The 20,470-nt window shown below is 38.1% G+C and overlaps 1 protein-coding gene across 3 annotated transcripts in view; it reads left to right on the top strand.

The window, feature by feature from the left end:
• The window catches only part of DISP1 (dispatched RND transporter family member 1), a 90,000-nt gene extending 74,021 nt beyond the window's left edge, over positions 1–15,979 (top strand). For all 3 annotated transcript variants that reach the window (XM_027721277.2, XM_027721275.2, XM_027721276.2), the window contains 5 exons: positions 3,107–3,230; positions 4,477–4,604; positions 5,031–5,128; positions 7,162–7,259; positions 12,321–15,979. In XM_027721277.2, coding sequence (XP_027577078.2) covers positions 3,107–3,230; positions 4,477–4,604; positions 5,031–5,128; positions 7,162–7,259; positions 12,321–15,968 — 4,096 coding nt within the window. In that variant the 3' untranslated portion in view covers positions 15,969–15,979. The remainder of the gene's footprint in view (positions 1–3,106; positions 3,231–4,476; positions 4,605–5,030; positions 5,129–7,161; positions 7,260–12,320) is intronic.
• Positions 15,980–20,470: the final 4,491 nt, after the last annotated feature.

Raw genomic sequence — 20,470 nt, 5'->3', positions numbered from 1 at the left:
TACAGACACTTTATATGGTACATTTCTGTCTCTTTATGAGGGTGGGTAGTGGTTTAAGTTGAGTACATCTGCATACAGGTGCTGATTTGAAAAGTTGAACATTAGCCACGCATTATACTGTAGCTTAAAATGGGAAGGAAAACTAAACAATATCTTCTGTGCCTTCTCCTTCTGAAGAAACTGTCTGAGGTCTTGGATCACCCTGGGGCAAATTGCTTGAAACCAGTGGTGCTTTTAGTGGTGCTAAATAGCTGAGATAAATACAGATTGAATTACTGTATCTCCTAAGCATTTTGAGTTAATTAAAACATTAAGAAAAAAACAAAACCAAACCAAACCTTTTTTAAGTGTGTGGAAAACATCAGGAGACAATAAATCAATGAAAGCTATATGCATTTTAATGGTATGATAGCTAAAAGTTGTAGTATCATTCTAACAGCTAGACTGAAAGAAGGGGCAAAATGGCATAAAGAATGATCTTTCAGTCAGTGTCAGGCTTAAGAGAATTCATCATTCAGTGCTTGAGTAGTTTGGAGGGGGAAAAAAAAGAGAATAAGGTATCACTGTGGCTACATGTCTGAGTCATTACACAACCAAAAAATAGTTTTAATTAGGCATCAAAAAGCGGTAGGTGTTATCTTGATTTAGAAAAGTGCTAAAGGATGTGCTTAGCACTAAGGATATCCTTTCTGAATGTGATTCCTCGACAGAGGAATTGATGTAAGCATTTTCCTCTTGGACTCGGGCATTTTCAGGCAAGTGGTCATTTACGCAGAACCAGGGCAGTGGCTTACTTTTCATGGAGAAAAGAAAAAGTAATTAAGCTCATTTATGGCTCTTTAATGGGTGAAAAATAAGTGCCATCTGTTCAGCCACGTACAGCGGGTTGGGGTTGAAGCTGGTTATAGGCAACTTCGTTGGAACCAGAGCCCTCAGCAGCACCAAACAATGCTCAGACAGGTAAAATTTAGTGTGGCTAATCCTTTTTGTCAGCTCAGGTTAGCTTTGCTTATCTGAATTTCAGTTTGTGATACAAGAAATAGGACAAATTTGCAGGAGTAAACAAGCACTTACTGTTTCCAGTTTGTGGCTTATTATCACATTAAACACTTTACCTAGGACATAGTTTCTTTTACAGCTAGTGACGGAAAGAATTTAACCAAATTAAGAGCTGCTCAGCTGAGAGTAGAAGTGTAGAGACAACATGTCAAAGTGGTAAATCTGGCACTAGTGACGAATAGGAAAATAAATCTTTTGGGTATGACTTTTATGACTGCAGAGCAAATGTCTGTAATAGCTAGTCAGTCTAGCTTTGTGTTTATGAAAACATTTTGTCCTATAAATAGGAAAACTCTCTTAGGTCATTTACTTCCCTTCACTTCTACTTTGTACAATTGCTCATTTGGAAAGCTGCCCCATTGTGATTCACTTTAATAAAAACTTTAACTTCAGATTGCTTTTCAAGCCTTTACTAATTAACCTCTTGTGTGAGAATGGAAGAGTTATTTCATTTTTGCCTAATAGGAAATTGAGATACACCCAGTGCTTTGGACTTCCTTTCTCCTTAAAGCTGCACTTAGAGCCCTATATGTGCCTATTTCCACAAGCTATGGAAAGTCAACCATAAACTTCCTCACTGCTGTGGATTTTACAGTTAGAATGTTGGGAAGACATTGCTGGAGTGAAGAGATGGCCATTCCCTCCCTCTTAGCAGCAGGACAGAAAAATTCTGTAGAGCTGGTAGTTGTAGTGTGATTAGCTAATAAGTTGGTCTTAAAACTGAAAAAGAACCATGATCTTTTAAGACAGTAGAAATAGCTAAAGGATAAGTAAAGCTATAAACTTTCATGTTACACTGCTTGTAAGTTGAGGAGGAAGTAAGAGTGTAGATCTTCTTGATCAATATTTAGTGTGTACAGAGACCATCCGTATAGAATGATTCATAGCCTATAATTATTTTTCTAATGTCTTTTAAACTTTATGGGACTTCCTGTACTCTCTTTACTTTAGACAATATTGTTTTTGAAACATAAACTCTACGAATTCAAGTCTTTACTGTAAGAAAAATTATTTAGAAATTAAGATTTCTGGGTATCACCTAATTTCTGATACTTTTCTGTGAATTTAACAAAAATAAAAATATTTTACAAAATTAATGAAAGTTAGATTTGCATATAAAAATTCTTGCACTCTTAAAATTTAGAATGAACTAGGTGTTAAAATGGAAGGATGTATGTTATGCTAGAAGACTAGATAGCTAATGCTGATTAGTTTATGTATTGTGTTGCTGCTCCCTCGCATCTTTGAATTTACAAGAGATTTCATGGATCATTAGTATGTAGGGCTTGAGTATTTTTTAATGACTGTTGTAAAAATAGGGGAAATGTTTTCTTTTGGGTTCTACTTTAAAAGTGATTTTTTTTCTCTCTTTGATTTTTTTTTCTTTAAAATGCTTAAGTTTTCAAAAAAGAAATAGTGATGTCTTTCTATCATTAAATTTTTAACAAACTATCTAGTTTTAGTGATCCCCAATCATGGATAATATGCATGCCAAACATAAAGTTAAGGAAAAAGTATTTATATGAAAAAAATTGTATTTAATCTTAAGCAACAGTTTTCAATTCACATTTTTTTGGGGGCATTTTTTTGTGTAAAAGTATTTTATGTGAATTATTGCTGTGGCAGTTTTAAATGCTGAACGTGTACTAAACAACAGAAATATCTATTTTAGTCCACAGTTAATCATCTTTGTAGCAGGACGAAGAAGATCTAAGATAAAGCCTGCATTTTTGTCAGAATCCTGAGGGGAAAAAATAATAGTCTGGTGTGAAAAGCTTTCTATATAAGAATAGAAAGTTTTAAGGAGATTTGATAGAAAGGTGGAGGGGGGGTTCTTACTTTATAGAAAAAGGATAAAAACCCCAACAAATGTGTGGAAAAAATGTTTCCAAATGGCTTCTGTCCATTAGTGATAGCCAGCTTAATTTCCTGTAAGAGTAACAAAGAACACAGGTCAGTGTTTCAACACAGCTCTTTGGAGAAGTGTGGGTTAATTTTGTGTATAACTTTCATTTCTGTAACATCTCTCTCTGCCCCTCTCCCGTAGCTATGCCGCGCTGATCGCAGACTGGCCTGTGGTGGTCCTGGGCATGTGCACCGTGTTAATTGTGGTGTGTGCCCTGGTTGGAATATTAGTTCCAGATCTTCCAGATTTCTCTGATCCACTGCTCGTAAGTAAATATTAATCAATAAGTATTTTCTGTTTGCCGTTTTTTCAGTGACGCCAGGAAACAGCAAATGCAAGTACAGCGATTGGTGGATTCCTCTTGAATTGAGATCTGCCCAGAGAGAAAAACTGAGTCTTAGTATGCCTGAAAAAGTTCCTTGTACTGTGAATCTGTTTGGGAAACAATTTACGGGGAGACTCACTTGGTAGCGAGCTTACAGAAGCAATTCCTGTCTAATGAATCCATGAAAAAAATTAGTTGTTAAAGACCCTTGCAATTCCTCTAATTAATAAAGAAAAAAGTATGAAATCTTGACATTGGAACAGCAAATGGTGATACAAAGCAGCAGTGGCCATCAGAGAGTGTTATCCACTAGTTTAAATTCTCTCTGCATTTTGATATTGAAAGGTCATATGTCCTTTAGCAGAACTGCTGTAGATTGATAATGTAAATGCATCCCAGTTTTCGATGTACGGCACAGTACAACACAGACCATACGTTCTAAATCAGGTTTCAAAGAGTGAGGGCCAGTATTTAAGGAAAGGACATTCCAGTGGCCTTCTGGGGATGAAATGATATCCGTATTGGAAAACTAAACGTAATTTTTATCAGATTCTATTAAATACTGAGCTCATTTCTTACTTTTCCTGAACTGTCTTACCCAGGAGTAACTTTCGGGACTTTTTATTGAAAATATTGCATTTAATTATTAACTTCAAATAAAAATATACTGTTCCTATAAGTTATTGTTATTTATAGGATAGTATGTATATCTGTACATATCCATATGTAATGGATATTTCTTGAAAACAGTCAAGTTGTTAAAATTGTTTCAATGTCACTTTTAAAATTAGGTAAAGATTTGACTTACTCTTGGAGGAATAGAGCAGATATACTTTAGAGTTCTTTAATCATATTTAATCAATAAAGAGTGATAATTGAGATAATGAAGAGGACTTTGTAGAATGCCCTTACTCTGAAAACTAAGTGTTGAACATTTGGTAGACTAAATCATCTCTTCTCGGGGAGAGAAGTAGTACGTGCGAGAATTCTTAATCCCTCGTCACTCTATACAGTCAGTCATTATTTTGTCTGACCTGTCATAAAGCATTTTACCTTTAGAAGTAGATGCCTGGAGTAATTATGCTTCATAATGAAAACTATCCATCACTTTGATCGTGTTTCCGCTTTCCCGTTTGAGCTAAAGAATGAAAACTATTAATGGAATTTTGTGATTTTCTCCTCTTAGGGTTTTGAACCAAGAGGGACAGCCATAGGACAGAGGTTGGTCACATGGAACAATATGGTGAAAAACACAGGGTACAAAGCAACACTTGCAAACTATCCTTTCAAATATGCAGATGAGCAAGCTAAAAGGTAGGAATTTGTATTTTAAATGTATTTTATTTTACTAGGGTTTTTTGTTTGTGCGTAGCACTTGCACTGGTACTCTCTGAAGTTAATATATGTACTTCCACTGATTTCAATAAATATTGAGTCTGATCATCTGCAGTTCTCAAGGCCTTTCAAATCAGGCTAGATATTTCTTAAAAGGTGTTTAATTTTAGTTTTCTCTTAGAGTTATGGATATTTTGAGAACTAGACTCGATGTCATTTCCTTTGAAGTCTCTTAATTTAAAGGAAAAATTAAATTAATGTTTCAGTTTTTGTATACCAAAGGCACATTGGTAAAAATATGTTTTATCATATGTAAGAGCTGTTAGGGTGTGTGATGTGTTTGGATGCTCCTTCTTTTAACAATTTCTTTGCTAAGTTAAGGTAAAACTATTTATTCTGGTTTAGTCATCAAGATGACAGATGGTCAGATGATCACTATGAAAGAGAGAAGAGGCAAGCAGAGTGGAACTTCCACAAGGATACCTTTTTCTGTGATATTCCAAGTAAGTGAAGAAATGATGTAAGGAACGTTAAAAACTTCTGTCAGTTGAATGTTTTCTGAACTCTTCTATGCTTTCTATGCCATGTAGGAAAATATTTTTTGCTTAGCATATATGCACAATAAGCACTTTCTTTCTGTGTGTGGAACTCTTGAGAAAATTGGGCTGAAATGTTCTCTTGGTTCTTCCTCGGAAGCAATTGTATTTACTTAAAGTGCTTCCTTTAAGTGTTTCCATTTCCTGTAAAGAATTTTATTAGTTCTTGGTGATGCTAATCATTGTAAAAGCAGTGCTTTGTGTGTGACTATAGAGGTAGAGCTTAATTCACTTTAGGGAAGAAGTTGTGTTTATCTGTGCCATTAGCTTAGTTCTAGAAAACCTAAATCAAAATACTTTTCCTCTGTATATCTGAAAAGACATCCACTGGTCAACTTGTAGAGAATTTAGGGGGTTGTTTAGGGAAAAAAAAATGCACACCAAAAAGACCCCTAAAAGAAACAAAGATAAAAAATCCCCGCCTTAAAACACTGGGGGCTTATGAAGCTGACCAAGTCAAACTAGAGGACAAAAAAAGACAAAGAAATCTATTGACCTTTTACAGGGCATACTGCAGAACTTTGATAAGTCCTGTTCTGGCAGAGAGCGTGCATTAGCAGATGTAGATCTTGCCTTTGTTCATATAACGACTTGAGCTCTTTTGCAGCAACTTCCATATGTGAGGACTGATAACAGAGCACAAAAACATAATTGTGAAATTATTTGTTTATATTACTTGATCTAAGAGAGGGATGAGCAGTGAAAACTGGGGTGAAGAACAGATTTTATTTTTTTTTTTTCAATTACAGTATGGTCTTATATTTATAAGTGAGAGGCTGTGAGCAAGGTCGTCATTTCTGCTCGTGTGAGCAGAACCGAGTTAGACTGAGCATATCATGAGTAAGGAAGAGGAAATGTACTCTAAACTCTGCTGAGCATTAACTGCAACTTGAAGGAGAGTTAACTCCTCTTATCCTGCCTGCTGTTTCTGCACAGTCTCAGTCTCATTCTTTCCACTGCTGTTTCTGTGTAGTCTCAGTTGTGACAGTCATGAAGGAATTGTGCTTCTATGGGAAAATTTGCCAGTCCATTATGTAAAGAAAACAGTTGATTTCCTCTTGACCCATTTTTGTCATTCCTGGTATCTTTCTTTGTCTGCTCCAGGATCTGCAGATTTCAGTTCCCTTGATCCTAAAGCATAGTCTGACATCATAAAGCACAACCCCCAAGTCTTTTCATTACAGTCTTGTGGAAGGCAAAAATTCTGCCGATTCACAGCAGTGGGAAAAATTCAGCCTTTTGTTCTTTTGCAATATTTTAATTAATGTGATAATGTTTTTTAACCCAAAGTACCATATTGTGTTATGCAGTGCCATATATTTCTGTTTGTATCTGTTTCCCTCGTGAGCTATGCATTCAGATCTCACTGCCACTAAGTAATTATTTCCCTTCTGATAAATGCGATTTAATTTGTAATTTAAGCTCTGTGTGTCTAAACTGTGGAATTTTTAAAAATGGCCTCAAGGATATCGCAACAATTTCCACTCCAGTCATTTGCTTCTAAAGCAAAAACATTCTTGCAGAAACAGCTTTATAATTATTATTTATATTCCCAAATGACTTACTAAATCAGCCTTTGATTACTATTATCAGCGTACTGCCATTATGCTGTGCCAAGAATTTCATAGTTTGCTGATTAGATCTTTTGATTTTTATTTGTTTGTCATATTTCAGAAGATAGTTTGCTTGAATAGAAGTCTGTAGAGCTTCTAAGTGGTATATAGTATTGAAGATGCCATATTTACTATAAGCACTTTAAGGAAATAGAAACTTTCATGTGGAGCGAATCTTAGAGATAAATAGCTCATCTTGAAAAGAAGGTGAATTCCCATGACCTGACAAAGATTTCATCTGTGTCATTTGAACAGTGGGGTTTTACCTCAGCCTTTGATACGGGGCACACCCAAACAATCAATAAACCCCCCCTGTTGTAATTTCAGGTGATCGCTATTCCCGAGTGGTGTTTACATCAACAGGAGGAGAGAATTTATGGAATTTGAATGCAATTAAGTCAATGTGCAATGTAGATAACTTGAGGGTAAGTAAATATGGCATTTAATTTGTTTAACTTGCAGATATGGAGCATGTATTTGAAATTTTGTTTTGCTGCCCGTTGCCATCCAGCATATGAGAGGACTTCACATTGTTCCCATCCTGTCAAACAGTCAGTCAGCATGCAGGCAAAGTTAAAAAACAATTTTCAGTTTGTAAATCAGAGTACATAGGGGGATTTCTTTGGTTTTGCTGCTAATAACATCCAGAATGGGGTAGAGGAGGGTTGCTTCAGGAGTTTTTTTGCAGAGTATGGACTGTTAACATTCGCTATGTGTTTCCTCATAGAATATAATTCCATGGAGTTTTGTTATTGTTTCCCAGCAAAAAATTAATTTTGCTTGCTTTTTCACCTTCAGGTGAACTAGCTGCATCCTCATAGCATATGCAGTTTTCTCTGACTCCCAGTGGGGTCACTCAATTTTTTTTTTCTCTTAGTTTAAATGGAGATCATGTGGATATCAACAGAACATAGATACAGCAGCTAGAAATATAGCCCACTTAATTAGATGTGGATAATGATGCGTACAGAGAAATATTAGTTTTCTCTTCAGAACTGAGGAAGTGAAAGACAACGTTTTGTCATTGTCTGTCTGGCCCCGTGTATTTTTACTTGACTTTCCTTGTACTCGGTACCCTGCATAGTCAAAATAGCCTTTGGAATAGCCAGGTTCAGAGGCTATTGTACAACCAGCTTCTTTTACACGTGTTACAACGTAATTTAGCACTCTGATTGAAATCAATGTCCAGTTTTGACTGAAGGAAGTTAACTGACAAAGGCTAAAATAAAACAAGCATCCAAATAGTACATTTGTAAAATATAAGCTTGTCACTTGCTGGAGTGAACTCCTTTGAACTGCTGAGTAGCCATGAACTTTTGCATTGGTGAATTTGCATGGAAATAAAGCAATAAGGTTTTCTTCTGTTAATATTGATCTATTTATTTCCATTTTTTCCTCCTTCAGAACAAAAGTAATCATAAACAAATCCATATTATACCACATTTATTTAATGAGGATATTTTCATTATTAAATTTGTTTATCATTGCCTTTTAGACAACTGTGTTAATTTAGCAAATTTCCAAATATTTTCCCTACAACAGCTGTCGTTTGCTTTGTTAAAACCTTGAGCTGTAATGAAACACTGTGTAATGAATCTCCCTTGCACTCTGCTGACAGGCATTTTGTCCTGGTTGGCCTCACTTGGTGGAAGTCGTTTTTGTCCTCATGTCCTCATGAAGTGTTCCTTATTTCCCCATCAAAGATTATTGCACTGACAGGATGGCTCATGTGGTTGTTCTGTGTCTCTTTTGATCAGAATGAGCCAGGTGAGAGCAAAGTACAGTATTTAAACTAACCCAGCTCAGTTTTGCATGAACTGAGTTAGGGAGTAATCAATCAGGAGATTCAGTGGAGTAATTTACAAGGGTGAAAACTGAGAGTTAGGGATGAGATACTAAACTGTTGAAGTTTAGTAACATAGGCAGCTAATGCAGGTAAATCCCAGGTAGTATAGGTCATTGCAAAGCAACGCAGTCTGAATTAAAAAACCATAATAATTCTATTTAACAGAAGATGGTTAATTACATCTGAAGAATAATCTCTGTAATGATTGCATTACTCTTGAGGAATTTTTCTTTTGTTCCTCCCTGTATGCACACTTTGATAATAATGTGTTATTTCAAACACTGCTTTGCTTTCTGAGGAAGGATGAAACTACTTTGCTTCAAAAAGAAAGCACCACACATCTTATATCCATAAAACCAGCTCTTCCTTTGAAATAAGAACACTTCAGAAAATTAAATTTTGGCTATTTCATCTACATCCACAGTTGTGTAGATATTTATAGAGGAAATTGTTGCAAATAATGTCTCTGTGGATCTTTATTTGTAATTTACTTGTAATTTACTTCAGAATATAGTAATTGAATACCACAGCTGAGCAGAATAACAGTGCCTCATGATAGCAACATTGATTTTTAGCTAGTTAGTTTACCAAACAGAGTGATATGGTTAGGTTTTGCAATCATTGTTGGTCTGCGTATGTAAATTTATAATAAAAATTAGATATTCAGGGCTCAGAAAGGGTTGAGGCTTTTTTCATAATTTCTTTTTTAAATGCTTGTTGCTTAAAAATAACATTTTTAAATTATTTAAACACTTTCTAACAGTTTTCAAGGACTTTTAACATTTCTTAGAACTCACAAAGTGCTGTGCTATGCCCCACTTGTGAATGCTGAGTTCTGGTAGCAACCAGTCCCTAGGGAGGATGCTGACTTGCACTGCAGTGATCGGAAGAAATCTATGACTCCAGTGACCTTCTGGTCTTATGAACTCTCTTGTGGCTGTAGTTATTTTTGCTGTTGAATTCAAGCTTGCCTAGCGCCACAGTTCTGTTGAAATAAGTGGCAGAGCTTTCTCTACCCAAAGAAGGGAAAATCAGACACTATTTTCTGCAAATCCAAACCTTAGAATTTGTATATTTTTCTGATGATAAGCAGGACTTCAGCACCAAGCTTTAGCATGGAACTAACAGTATATCCTCATGTGTTAATTGTATTCCCATCTGCTTGTAGCTATTTTGACTATATGTTTTACTGACACTTAGGGGCTCCATCCTGCAGCTGCTCAGCATATGGTAGTCCTATAATCTTTATGGAAACTCTATATACAAAATAGTTACAGGAGGTGCTCTAACTTTTTACTAGTTGAATAAGAAGAGCCTTTCTTTTTTTCACCTGTTAATTGCAGAATGTTTTCCCTATAAACCATAAACTGTTATTTTATAAGCTTCAAAGACTGTGTGTTATCTCTTCAGACTGCTTCCCCAAAACTGTGTATTCGTGAGTGTCTGTTACTGCGGAGATCCATTTGGGCAGATCTGCCCACAGATGCAGCATGTGTGCAGGTTGCACTGCTTGGTTTCCTTACTTGTTCCAAAATAAATTAAAATGTTGCCAGTGGCAGACCAGGCCTGGCAACAGCAAAAACGGCCTTTTCAGTTCTTTTGGATCACCAACAAAGCTCAGTGCTACAACCTATTAACATTTTTACGTAGTATTTTAATGAGCTATCAGGAGCTAAATTTTGTATTTTAATTTCTAATTTCCAGCTGCCAGCTCATGTTACTTTACCTTTGGCAGCAGTTACTTCAGCAGTGGATGTTTATGGCCTGCAGCGAGTGTTGAAGAACAGTATATATACCTCATTGTCCCATCTTGAACTTGAATACATAGAGAAGACAATACAAACCTTTCCTCCCAATTTGCCTATTATATCCTCATAGGACTAACCTGGAGATGTGCCATGAAAAACACAGATATGCTATTCCAGTGCTTCCTTTTATTTAGTAGGTTGTTCAGTTTTTCCTGAGTTTGCATGTGTGAGTGTTTTTATCTGGAAACAATCAAATGTGAATTATCCTGTTTTTTGAGAATGCCAGTTTGTTATTGTTCAGAAACTGGTTGACAAAATTTAGTCCATATTAAAGCTTTTATAACTGCCGTGAGAATCCCCAAGTGCATTTCGTGTGCGTTATAAAGGATTGCTAATAATAAACCTGCGCAATTTTGCAGAAGAAAAAAGAAGGGAAAAAAAAAAAGAGACTGTGGTTTACTTCAGTTCACCTAAATTTAAGGCATACATAGATAATGGTTGCAGGGCCCAATCCTGTAAACTGAAGCACATGGCTGTATTAACATGATTGTACTAATATGTGTAACTAATTCTGTGTAACTTGATGAAGGCTGAACTTTTAAATACGTCTATATACATATTAGGCTATATAAGGACTAATTCTACTTTGTCACATATAACAGGCTGCAAGTTCTGTTTTTTAATGTTTATGTTCCTTGTGCCCTACCAAGATTGAGTTTTTTCAACTTGAGAAAATTTCCCTTATCTAACCTTGTTACTTAAGAGTTTCACTTCTGTTTTATTGATTCAGTTTTGCATAGAAGTGCCTTACGGTGATTTAGCTAAATCATGCTTTTACTGACTTCAGCTAAGTCTGGAATATTCTTGAAGCAGAAGAAGAATATCCCCATAAGGGATTAACACTCGTTCAGTTCAGGAGAGTCCTTAACGAAGATGTTAAAATTGCTATCATCTCTGTAAAGCTCTGGTAGGAGTTCCTGACCTTTGGGCAGTCGCTTGAGTTGCCAACAGCAGTCCTCCCCCATGTCCCAGCTTTCCCCTCTCTGCACTTGCCACTGGTGTCTGCTTGTCCCCATGACTTCTCTGGCCTTGCTGCTGCTGCTGCAGCTTCCTCCACTCCACTCCTGAGTCAACTCTTTGGACTTTGTCCCACCACGGGTGCAGCATGCAGAGGCATGACTGCTGTCTCTGCGCATCAGGGCTTATTTTGGGGTGCTTCATGACGGTGGAATTATCTTGTGCTTTGGAAATCCTGCATGACTTAGGGACGTTCAGTGCCTGGGTGGCAGGCCAAGCAGGTCGGGGGCAGTGTCTGTCAGCAGCACAAGAGCTAAAAGAGAGTCATAAAGTCAGGGTTGTAGAGGAGAGGTCAGGTGATGGAAGTCGTCTGTCACATCCTTTCTTTCTGGATGGTAAGTCTCCTAGGAACTTCAGGATATTATTCCAAGCAGAATGAAACTTCACTGATTTATGGCTGATTGGTTATTTTCAGGAATATAGCATGAGATAACAGAAGAGAATTAACTGTCCTCAGTCTGGAAAGAAACAAAATACCTCAGCGCATCTTCAGACAATAGAAATACAATACTCTTAATGCTTGTGTCAATTCTATGCCACTGTGATGAGTTACTGCTGGTTTAGTCTGCTGCATGTAAGAGGATACGTATCAAAAACAGTGTGTGTGGAAATAAGAATTTAAAATGTTAACACAGAAGGACCGTAAACTGCATTTTCATAATTTTCGGTTGGTTTTGTGGGGGTTTTGGGGGAGAAGTAGGGGTTGGATTGGGTTGGGTTTTTTGTTTGTTCGGAGGTTTTTTGTGAGTGAACGTTTCTAATAATTTGGACTGTTACTTTAAACTGGACTGTTTGCCCTGCCTGTCTTTATACAGATCAGATCCCATTCCCAGTTTGGTGACCTTTGCCAGAGAGCCACTGCTGCTTCATGCTGTCCCAGCTGGACACTGGGCAACTATATTGCTATTCTGAACAACAGGTCATCGTGTCAAAAAATTGTAGAACGGGACGTCTCTCACACCCTAAAGCTGCTTCGCACATGTGCCAAATACTACTACAATGGAACCCTGGGGCCGGACTGCTGGGATATGAATGCCAAAAGGAAGGACCAACTCAAGTGTACAAACGTACCTCGCAAATGTACCAAGTACAATGCTGTTTACCAGATCCTTCACTACCTAGTGGACAAGGATTTTCTAAGCCCAAAGACAGCTGACTATGTCTTACCAGCTTTAAAATACAGCATGCTCTTCTCCCCGACTGAGAAAGGGGAAAGCATGATGAGTATTTACCTAGATAACTTTGAGAACTGGAACGCTTCTGATGGTGTAACAACCGTCACAGGGATTGAGTTTGGAATAAAACATAGGTTGTTTCAAGATTACCTGTTGATGGATACTGTGTATCCTGCCATAGCCATTGTAATTGTTCTGTTAGTTATGTGTGTGTACACGAAGTCCATGTTTATCACGCTGATGACTATGTTTGCAATAATTAGTTCCTTGATTATTTCTTATTTTCTCTATCGGGTAGTATTTAATTTTGAGTTCTTTCCATTCATGAATCTCACGGCATTAATTATCCTTGTTGGGATTGGAGCAGATGATGCTTTTGTCTTATGTGACGTTTGGAACTACACGAAGTTTGATAAACCTCATGCTGGAACCTCTGAGACAGTGAGCATCACGTTGCAGCACGCTGCTCTTTCCATGTTTGTCACGAGTTTTACAACCGCTGCTGCCTTCTATGCGAATTACGTCAGCAATATCACAGCAATCAGGTGTTTTGGTGTTTATGCTGGCACTGCCATTTTGGTGAATTACGTTTTGATGGTTACATGGCTGCCTGCTGTAGTTGTATTACATGAACGATACCTTCTCAATATTTTCAGTTGCTTTAAGAAACCTCAGCAGAGGGTATACAACAACAAAAGCTGCTGGACGGTGTTGTGCCAAATGTTCCACAAGATTATTTTTGCGGTTTCAGAAGCATCCAGGATATTTTTTGAAAAAGTTTTGCCATGCATTGTTATCAAATTTCGATATATTTGGCTTTTCTGGTTCCTTGCCTTAACAATTGGTGGAGCATATATTGTGTGTGTAAATCCAAAGATGAAACTGCCGTCGCTGGAGCTCTCTGAGTTTCAGGTATTTAGGTCTTCCCACCCATTTGAGCGATACGATGCAGAATACAAAAAACTTTTTATGTTTGAACGTGTCCACCATGGAGAGGAGCTCCACATGCCCATTACAGTAATCTGGGGTGTGACACCTGAGGATAATGGTGACCCTTTAAACCCTAAAAGCAAAGGAAAGCTGCAGCTAGATACCAGTTTTAATATTGCTAGCCCAGCTTCACAGGTCTGGATTTTACGTTTCTGTCAGAAGTTAAGAAACCAAACCTTTTTTTATCAGACTGAAGAACAAGACTTCACAAGCTGCTTCATTGAAACATTTAAGCAGTGGATGGAAAATCAAGACTGTGATGAGCCATCTCTTTACCCCTGCTGCAGCCACTGGAGCTTTCCATACAAACAAGAAGTTTTTGAATTATGTATCAAGAGAGCTATAATGGAGCTAGAAAGAAGCACAGGGTACCATTTAGATAGCAAAACCCCAGGGCCTCGCTTTGACCTTAATGACACCATCAGGGCCGTGGTGTTGGAGTTCCAAAGCACCTACCTCTTCACCCTGGCTTATGAGAAAATGCATCAGTTCTACAAAGAGGTGGACTCATGGATTTCAAATGAGCTTAGTTCTGCTCCTGAAGGTCTTAGCAATGGTTGGTTTGTGAGTAACCTTGAATTTTATGATCTTCAGGACAGTCTTTCTGATGGTACTCTGATTGCCATGGGTCTTTCAGTTGCTGTTGCATTTAGTGTAATGCTTCTTACAACTTGGAATATAATCATAAGCCTCTATGCAATAGTTTCAATAGCCGGAACTATTTTCGTCACTGTAGGTTCTCTGGTTCTTCTGGGATGGGAGCTAAATGTGTTAGAATCTGTCACAATTTCAGTGGCTGTTGGCTTATCAGTAGACTTTGCTGTTCATTATGGAGTGGCTTATCGCTTAGCCCCTGACCCTGACCGAGAGGGAAAAGTCATTTTTTCTCTAAGCCGTATGGGTTCTGCTATTGCAATGGCTGCCTTGACTACATTTGTAGCTGGAGCAATGATGATGCCCTCAACAGTGTTGGCGTACACGCAGCTTGGCACTTTTATGATGCTTATAATGTGCATTAGCTGGGCTTTTGCAACATTCTTCTTTCAGTGCATGTGCCGATGCCTTGGACCCCAGGGCACTTGTGGCCAGATCCCACTACCAAAAAAGTTGTGGTGTAATACCTTCTCTCAGACCTTTTCAGGAGGCCAAGGAGGCAGAGGTCACAATAAATCACATCCTGTTAGCAAGTATCAGCTGGACTCCAGAAGACAAAAACCAGAAATGGAGCATGAGCACTACGAGCTTGAGCCCCTGGCGTCACAAACCGGTCTCTGCAACCCTGCAGAGAAGGTGACGTACGAAGAAACTCATATCTGCTCAGAGCTCTTCAGCAGCAGGCCCCAAAACATGTGTGTGCCAATGCATCCAGCCTATAATAGTGAAGTGAGTAAAAGCATAAAAAATGTTGCTGGTTCAGCTGTGCTGCAGACTTCTATTGACCAACACACCATATGCCCAGTTTTCTCTCAAAACAGGCAGTGCAGCTGTCCTGATGCATATAAGCAAGTGACAGTGAAGTGGAGTCCACACTCATGTCAGCAGTTAAGTGACACCTTCTGTTACCAGTGTTCTCCTTCTTCGGGAACTGTACAGATCCAGAGTTCTGTAGCTCCTATAAATGCTTTACAGCAAGCTGCTGAAGGTTATGTACATCCAGTCCAGCATGTCCTCCACTGCAGTTGCCTTCAAGGAAGGCTCAAAAGAACGATGACGCAGAACTCTCTGCCTAAAAATTTTTTCCTCCAGTCCATGCAACAGTTTCAGGCACATCAAAGAATAAACAGGACAGATACACACGCTCATCAAAACCCAGAGGAAAATGTAAGAACTGTTCCAAAGGTGATGAGCTCCTCACAGTTTCTCTGCCGAAACGCAGGACCTCTAATAGTACGTTGCTCTGAATGTGAGAACAGCATCTCAAATAACCAAAAGGGATTGTGTCAGCAGACAGACAAGTGTGATGAAAAGGGTGGTACAGAAGCGAATGGGGTTGAAAGCAAGAAAGCCTCTCTGTCCAAACAGAAAAAAGAGAAAGCTGAGAGCAAGGTAGATCAGCATTCTTTGCAGAATGAGCAGGTTTTGAAGGCCGACCAAAATGATAAAAAGCACCTGCTGAGTAGGTCAGTGAGAGAGGCTCACCACGAGGGTTGCCGTGAAAGTTCACACTGTTGTAGCAAGGCTATCGCAGTGAAGTGCAATTCTGTTGACTGTCAAATGCCAAACATTGAAGCCAATGTGCCTCCTATGTTAATGCGCCCAGAACTTTCCAGTGAAAGTTTGTTAATAAAAACACTATAATAAACCTTTAATTTGGCAATCCTGTGTCTTTCTTCTAAAAGTTAAGTTTAAAACACTAAAAAAGGAAAGTTCTGAATAAATATGAATTATAATTTGCCTTTTGGAATGAAAAATGTATTTTATAGAACAGTAACATTTATACATTTCATAAAGCCATGACATGTAGTAAAACCTGATGTTGTCCAGAATGTTTTTTTGCCGTAACTCATAAGATGGATTATGCTTCATTTAGTTTCTTTCCAAGGGATTAGGGTTTGATTTCTCCTTATAAACCATCTCAAGAAACAAAGTGTTGCGAAGAAAATCCCTTTTTCTGAAGCCAGGGCTTGTGAGATTGATAATATATGGGTCAGACTGAGATGGCCACATTTCCTGAGTACATTACTTACCTTTATTCTACTGCTGCATTGGCAGGCTTATGCACACCTTGAAACAGTGGCAGAACTATAATTGTTTTCATTCAAGTTTGTCTGAAAGACCAGCTCTTCAGGGCAGGCTATTTTGGAATATTTTTTATCTATTCATCCTGAAAAATCTGAAGAAAGGCTCTTGGAAGCCAACAGCATGTGCACTACCCTTGTTGCATTTCTGTGTATATAGTGCAGTAAAACATTTTAAACTGCCCTTTCTGGCAGTTACTATAAAGACTTTACCATTAAATACCAGAGAATACAGGTGAAAACAATAGTAAGTGAACGTTATTTACTTCTCAGTAACGACAAGAAAAATACAGTTTCTGTGGATGACAGATGTATGTACGTAAAATCAGGGCTTATAAAATTGGGTAGGAAGTGCCTTTCAATGCTGAACTTTTTCCCACAAAGTTAATCTGCTGTGGAGAAAGGTGTAGTCAATGCAGACTTACTGTCAACAGTATTAGATTAAGTCAATCAAAAGGCTCAAATGCATAAATTAAAATGTTGTGTTCTGAGTGTCCCTACCGGGAGAAGTTCCGAGATGAAGTTACAAATACTGAAGTAAACCATGTAACCAAGATGTTCGACTTCAGATGTTGTATCAGTGTAAGGGTTTAGCCAAATGATATCTGCGAATAGTCGTGGGGTCTCATAATTCAGGGGGAGTGGATTTGAAAGCTGGAAATGTGTAGTGTGTCATAATTGCTATGTACCTTAATGACAAATCTCTCTTCCTGCAATCATTTGGTTATGCTGGTTATGTTGACTTATTAGACACAGAAGATAGATTTCATAGGTTGGTGTGATATCATGTACTTGGTCTGTAATGAATACCTGGAGGAAAAGCCTGGCTTCTTCTGTCCACATGTTCGTGTTGAAGGGATACAGAAGATTCATATCTTACAACAAACCACTTTGGTTTTTCTGGGAGTAGTGATGTTGGTGCTTACATATCCCAGTGACTGAAACAGAATAAGAGGTTGAAATCTACAGAAAAAGCTAAAATAATTTTATATGGTTTAAGAAGCGTATCATTTTTTCTTAGTTAGAAAACTCAGTTTTAGCTGCCTGGAAACTTGTCTCTCAATTTAGAGCCCGATTCTTTCTAAACATTTGTAATGAGAGCAATCCAAGGCTTTTCTGTGCACCTCAGAGGCCATTAATTATAAAGAGCTAAGACTTGCAGTGCTAGCAATATGAAGAAATTAAAAGGGATAAGAAATAAACTGGGCTATTGCTGTTGCTATTTTCCAACTATTTTCCTGCCCACTGCACCTGCTTAAGTGCAGTGTGAGTCTGACCTTGCCAAAGCAATGTGTAATGCTTGCATAGTGCCTGTCACCTCAGCTGTCATTCACAACAGTGCCTTTGAGACCTTAGTGGCCTTAGGGGAGGTCCCCAGCTAATGCATCTACAGAACAGAGGACTTTTTGAGCTGATGAGCTCAAAACTGAAATTTTTTTCCTAAGCCAGGTTTCCATCCTGTGTGAGGAAGCCACTTTTGACTGCTTATATTAATAACTGGTTTTATAATGGTGAGGTAAGCGACAGGGATTAATGTTATATTTCCGTTATGATTTATATGTTCTTAAAGGCTAATACAGTGAAAAAATGGGGCAGATAAGGAGTTGTGATGTAATGTGCTCTTAGAAAAGCTTGAAGTGAACTCATGTACTTGGCTAGTGAACAGGATCGCTGCTGTATTTGCCTTTTGTGACTTTACCATTGCCCCCCTGCTAACTGCTTTATCCTTTCCAAATCAGTAGCTGGACAAGCAGCAATCGTGGACTTAGATAAGTTTAATACTTATGGACGTGGCACCGTGTGTGTGTGTGTGTGTGTGTGTGTGTGTTGTGTGTGTGTGCACTGCATCTATGTCAGTTCATGTGTGGACTCTAAAATCCAAGCTGTGGAGAGTGGAAGAGAATAGGAGTTGGTTCCAGTGAGAGGTGAAGGCTGATGAAGCTATGCATTACTCTATCCCCAGAAAATTCAGGAGAGAAATAAATAAATACTAATAATTAAGTTTTTACCAGCTACTAGGAGCAAGCAAGGAGAGGTGGGATTCTTTTCCACTCCATGAAATCTTAACAAGAACCATTACATCCTACTGAGACATCTCTCAAAGACTTGCCAATGACAACCAAGTCCCAAGGATAGCTGATGAGCCTAAAATACTCCAATTTTCATTAACTGATTTGCTGTCACTGAGGTCCTCCCGTGCGTTGGGATTGCATAGGGAATATGGGTGTGTGCTCACCACACAGTGTGGCTCAGTGTGGTGCTTCTCTTGTAGGCTGCCCAGGTGGGCTAAGGGCCCTACCACTGGCAGTGGCTGGTGCTTACTCCATGAAGTAACATGGGCCTGGCTTTACAAGATGCAGAACTTTATTTCTATGGATAATCCACAGTGGGGTGTTTGGGAATTGTTCTGTCAGTGATGACATGTATCTTGAGACATGACAGGCGAGATTTCTAGGAAAGATGTTACAGCAACTTGAACATGTAAAGTGTCTTTAAAGTGACATCTCTTTGATTATTCAAGGAAGGTCTTAAGTTTGCTAGTATGCTTTCTTAAGGAATAAAAAATACAAGCCAGAATCTTCCTGGAAGTGGGGCTTACATCTGAGACCAATTCTTTCAAATTCACTTCACCTAGGGGAAAAAAAAAGATATTTAATGTATTAGATACCTTAGTTATCTGTATTGTCCTTAGGGTCTGTGTTTTTCAGGTCATAATCACATTTAGATTGTGGGTAATACATTGATTAGTTTTAAAAAAAATGATACAAGAATTTACATTAAGTCCTCTAAAATATTACATCAGGCTCAGTAATCACTTGGAATGCAGTTACCTTGTACCAAGTATTGGTAGGTGGGTAGGTAGCTGATGAAGTAACATAAAGGAGTTTTAAGTTACTGTTCCACTGTTTGTGTTTTTAAAGAAAATTAAAATCCATCTTTCTGCAATCACCCATAATCACTTTAACTTGATCTTTTTTAATTGATGTGGGAGAATTCCTTTGAAGTGCTTTGAATCAGGAACACCTCTCATTTTGCCAGATGGAGTCCTGGCAGTCAGTCCAAGAGAGCTCTAAAAATACAGGTTGACAAATGACAAAAATTCTAGCACTGTAAGAAATGTCAAACATGATAAAAATTGAATATATTTTATTTATATAAAGAATGTTATACTACTTAATATAGGTAGCAGATGGGTGATTCAGGCCAAAATCACACTGACTTCATTGAATTGGACCTTAAATTTTTTCCACATGCTGGCAAGCTATATTAAATTTTATTTCTGCCAATAACATCTGAAGTGCCTGTACATCTAGCATTTGATTTATGATAGTGAGCCGGGACACCATCCTACTAAGTGTTGCATATTCCCACAACGCGAAACAGCTCCTGCCTCAGCAATAAAAAGCTCAGTCTGTAGAAGTTATAGTCTGGAAGAAAGGCAATAGCTTCTCCTCGTAACAGATCTCTGCAGACTCATGAATTTGGATCCAGTGTCACTATGGCAGAACTACCCTCACTTTAATGGTGTTATCCTTTGACTATTTATTCACTCACTTTATCAGAAAAAGGCCTCTGAGGTGTGGAGAGCCTGTAACATAGATCATGCACAGCTTAGAGAGGCTGCAGTTTTTAGGTACTACTGTGCTATAACGTCTGAATACTAAGTAGTCTTACACACCAAGGACTCTTGACTTTACTGTTTGCTTTTAGTTGGCATGGCAGCCTGTATTCCAAGTGTTTTTCCTAAAGTCTCCACTTAAGAAAGTTCCATGGAGTCAGGTGTTTCCTGGAGACACATAAGTTTGGATTTTTTGGTGTACCTGAAATATATTAAAGGTAATATGTCCAGCTTGGGTTTGGATTCCATTATTTTAGTTTTTGACCAATGTCACTTTACCTGCAAATGGATAGATATATTCCAAGTAAACAGCAGCTGGTTGTTGCTTTTATTTAAATTCTGTTAGTTAAAAATGTATGTTGAGTCTAGTTCCCAAATCATTAATTTAAAACTGATGCTGATCTATCTTCTTAAAAGCAGCAGGGCTAACACTTGCTCTCTTG

Source organism: Pipra filicauda, unplaced genomic scaffold, assembly GCF_003945595.2.
Source record: "Pipra filicauda isolate LSUMZ 115617 unplaced genomic scaffold, ASM394559v2 scaffold147_size4022426_pilon, whole genome shotgun sequence".
Classification (NCBI taxonomy): Eukaryota; Metazoa; Chordata; class Aves; order Passeriformes; family Pipridae; genus Pipra; species Pipra filicauda.
The sequence above is the reverse complement of the archived record's forward strand: the minus strand, read 5'-3'. Positions and strand labels throughout refer to the sequence as shown.